This window comes from Aulostomus chinensis, chromosome 18 (assembly GCF_037954235.1).
Source record: "Aulostomus chinensis isolate RoL2024-O1b breed Wild chromosome 18, RoL_Achi_v1.0, whole genome shotgun sequence".
Taxonomy (NCBI): Eukaryota; Metazoa; Chordata; class Actinopteri; order Syngnathiformes; family Aulostomidae; genus Aulostomus; species Aulostomus chinensis.
In genome coordinates, this window is record NC_141337.1 from 16,162,440 (window position 1) to 16,166,367 (window position 3,928).

The following is a 3,928-nucleotide window of genomic DNA, read 5'->3' on the forward strand; positions in this document are numbered from 1 at the left end:
TGATGATGACAGACACCTCTCAGGACTGTCATGTCAGTGATGATGACAGACACCTCTCAGGACTGTCATGTCAGTGATGATGACAGACACCTCTCAGGACTGTCATGTCAGTGATGATGACAGACACCTCTCAGGACTGTCATGTCAGTGATGATGACTGCCACCAGTCTGATACTGATCCTGCACATCTATGGGACGCCAGCTGTTCGTTGCTTTATAAGATTTGGTTTGTGAAATAATTAATATTAACATCCATTTTTAGAGTTAAAATTTTGCAGAGGCATCTCTTCCCAGAAAGAACAATTACATATTTTGTTGCAACATAAAGAGGAATTCCAGTTCTCCTCAGCTGGTACCTCATGCCACCTGTTGTTAACATGGATTGCTATGAAGTTTGTGAACAGTTAGGAATGGGCTTTTTTGGTGAGGTTCACAAGGGAATAGAGAGAGCCACTGGCAGAGTAAGTAACTTTGGTTACAACTTGGATTTCCAGACTTGTCTACTTAGCTTCAACGTGTCCCCTCTTGAATTTCCTTCAGGTTGTGGCTCTGAAGTTTATGCCTAAGTTTTGCGGTGCCTACGAGTTTAGACGTCAAAAGAGGGAAATCAGCATCACCAAATCTCTTAAACATCCCAACATAGTGAGATTTATTGACAGTTTTGAGACCAAACAACAGGTAAGATGAGGTGAAGTCCCTGTCGAAGCTCTTGATGAATCACATCATCTTATGACGTCCCTTAATTGTTCCATGTTTTGACAGACCGTCATTGTGATGGAGTTTGTCGAGGGCCGAGATCTCCTTAAGGTTATCGACGAGGCAAACACCCTCCCAGAAAAACAGGTACTCATTCATAGCTCACAGTCATGCCAGAATATGTGATTTTCCACAATCATCACTTTGTTCCTTCTCCTTTCACCAAGGTTGCTGACATCGCCTGCCAGCTTGCATCGGCATTATATTATTTACATTTGAGACACATAAGTCATCAAGACCTGTACCCACGAAACATCATGTTGGGAGAAAATGGGCTGGTTACACTGTATGACTTTGGGTAAGGAGGTTTTGAAGGAGTCCATTGCTGTGTGAATCGTTATATACCAGGATTAATTAAATGGGATTCTGTCTTAGGTGTGCCGAGGTGGTAAAAAATGACCCACCGATGTGGGGATTTTTCCACAAATCCCCTAAGAAAAAGAAGAGGCAGCCATTTGACCCACGCGAGGATTTAACAAACCTGGGCTTCCTCCTTAATCTGCTCATCACTGGGAAATGTCCTGAATACCAGGAATTAATGTCGGAGCTGGAGCACTTTGAGAGAACCCCCCAAGCATCCCGTGTTGACGATGGCGATGAGAGAGATCCAGTCAAGATCCCAGGCACCATGAGCAACATCTGCAAGGTACACGACTGCTAGGTTCTCATACTTTGTCCTCTGCAGATTTCTGCACTATAATGCGCTCGTGTGCGTTACCAAAAACAAGTTGCCTTAAGCCAGCAGATATTCACCATGAAGGACCTCAAGACAAGCAAAACTATTCTGTCCGATTCACGGTGAATACGTGATGTCTCCCTAACAGAGTTTCCTGAGAGGTCTCCTGACTAAGGACCCCAAGAGGCAGTTGACATTCCCCAAACTCCTGCAACATCCATTCATAGCTGGTGCTGTTGAAGCTCCTTCTACATGTGTAAAGAAGGTCAAGCCACTGCTTCAGTGTATTTGGCGTCGAAGACACAAAATCACGCCGGTCTGTAAGGTGAGTAAGACCTTAATCCATGATGAAAATGGGCCTTGTTCCTCAGCTGCTGTGTGAACACCCTGCTAAAAAGAAACTGCCAATGAATCGTTGCAGGATTTTTATGTGTATTTATGCATCCATGTAACCATAATACCTGTTGTTGGGATCACGGCATGTGTGACATCTCAGCTCTACATTTGCTTGAGCCTTTAGCAACGCACACGCCAAGTTTGACGTTGATCGATGTGATGAGATGTGATGTCACAAACAGACGGACAGACAGAGATTTCTTGCATTTCCAGATAAAAGACCAGCCAGAGACTCAACCCCAACCTGCTTTGACGGGAAAACCACAGACGGATGTGACAAAGACGGCAGGAGTGAGGAAAGCAGCAGTCAAGGTCTTAATACAGAAACTTGTCACTCGGGCTTTTAAAAGGGCAAAGGTCAGCACTGAGTTGAAAGTGTTCAAGGTCCTTACCGAACATCTGTTCCACAGTGTATGGGCCAAAGTTGAGGGACTGGAGTTTGAAGTCACCCCAGAAACTTTCAGAAATGCTGACAAGGCCATATTCAAAACCCTGTGCAGCAGGCTGGGTCGTGCTGACAACATATGGGCCTACATGTCCTTGGAGGAGTTAGCAGTTGATGAATTAATTGCTGCTTCTCTGGAGGAACATCTCATGCCCCCGTCTAAGAAGCACAGTGGCATTAAGAGTTTCTTCTTTTCGGTGGGCAACATCATCTCCACCAGATTCAAATGAGGCTTCGAAGCGCTAAAGTAAGCGTTTGTTTCAAGAGAAGAGAGAAACGGAATCCAATGCAATTTTGCAATAAGCTTGGAAGGGCAGAGAACAGCGAGCAGGGGCAGGGTGGCCTGGAGGCTGCAGGTAAAGGTCAGGGGACAAGAACGACTCGAGCTGTCCCACACGTGATGACTTAATTTCTTCTTATTTTGAAGAATTTCCCCTCGTGTGCTGCCCAGTGTAATTATTGGGATTATTCACTGGAAACAGGCCTCTGTGGAGCGCTGACATAGCCATCAAACAGTCTGTCACCGGGTCACGAAGAAATCCATACGGCAAATCCTCACTCCACAATTGGACAATTTTGAACAGAAATTTGATTGTCAGGTTTCTTGTTTTATGATCTAATGCTTCTTTTCTTAAAAAAAAAATCAAATTCCAAAAGGCTTTTCTATCTGGTGGTTTTTAGATAAGAATTAATTTATTATCCAGTTTTGGACGCAAGATTGAACATTCCAGTCCAGAATCTAATAAAATCTGAGCATTCCTAAGCCGTTTACAGGCAGAGAAAAAAGTTCATTGCACATTGTGTGTGTGTTTGTGTGTGTGTGTGTGTGTGTGTGTGTGTGTGTGTGTGTTTGTGTGTGTGTGTGTGTGTGTGTGTGTGTGTGTGTGTGTGGGGTCTCCCACCACCTCTCCTGGCCCCAGAGGGCCCCAGCACAGAACTGGCCCTTTTGATCAGTATGTTAACTTTCCTCCTGTCTGCAGCTGAAATGCTGCTGCATAGAAAAAGGCTGATGGCAGCACGAGGAAGTAGAAGGTCTGAAGAAGCGCCGCTGCACTCCAGAAGACCTCAGTGTCCCCAGCAGAGGATTCTTGCTCTGGCCTCTCTGTTCCAGTGCCTGTGTGTTGGGAGTTCAGTCCAGGTTATTGTTCAGGTGAACACCTCTGACAACAGCTGATGTTGAACTCTTACAGAGACACTGAAGCCAGCAGTAAACCTGCTTGAGATTCACCCACGTGGGGAGAGAGAGAGACAGAGGTGATGAACAGGTGTCCTGGCTACAGCTCAGGAATGTCGGTGTATTTGGACACACAGGGACCACACAGGCACCAGTCACTAGGGAGGGAGTTTCAATGTTCAAAACGCAATTTCACTGATGTCCACTGGGGGTGTTTGGTCCTCAGGGAAAACAGGTTAAAATGGATCAAACCACTGGAAGATGGTCAGATGTAGAAATGTGGTGAGGGAACTAGAAGATGAGTATTGAATATTTTATAATGAATGATTTCATCCTGCAGGTAGGGGTCTTGCAGGTCATGGTAGAAAACACACACAAACACACACACTCATAAATGTATGCCAGTTCACATGGCAACACACTCTGACATCACTTAGACCATTTTACTTGAAATCATAGTTTCATCAGGTCAGCAGCAGCG

At 45.1% G+C, this 3,928-nt stretch overlaps 1 protein-coding gene across 1 annotated transcript; it reads left to right on the forward strand.

Moving 5' to 3' along the window:
• Nucleotides 1-238: 238 nt before the first annotated feature.
• On the forward strand, nucleotides 239-2,443 carry LOC147245396 (serine/threonine-protein kinase 36-like). The gene is made up of 5 exons (XM_086184884.1): nucleotides 239-461; nucleotides 541-678; nucleotides 763-843; nucleotides 924-1,054; nucleotides 1,132-2,443. Exons 1-5 carry the CDS (start codon nucleotides 360-362, stop codon nucleotides 1,415-1,417), a joined length of 738 nt encoding a protein of 245 aa, XP_086041010.1. The 5' UTR covers nucleotides 239-359; the 3' UTR covers nucleotides 1,418-2,443.
• Nucleotides 2,444-3,928: the final 1,485 nt, after the last annotated feature.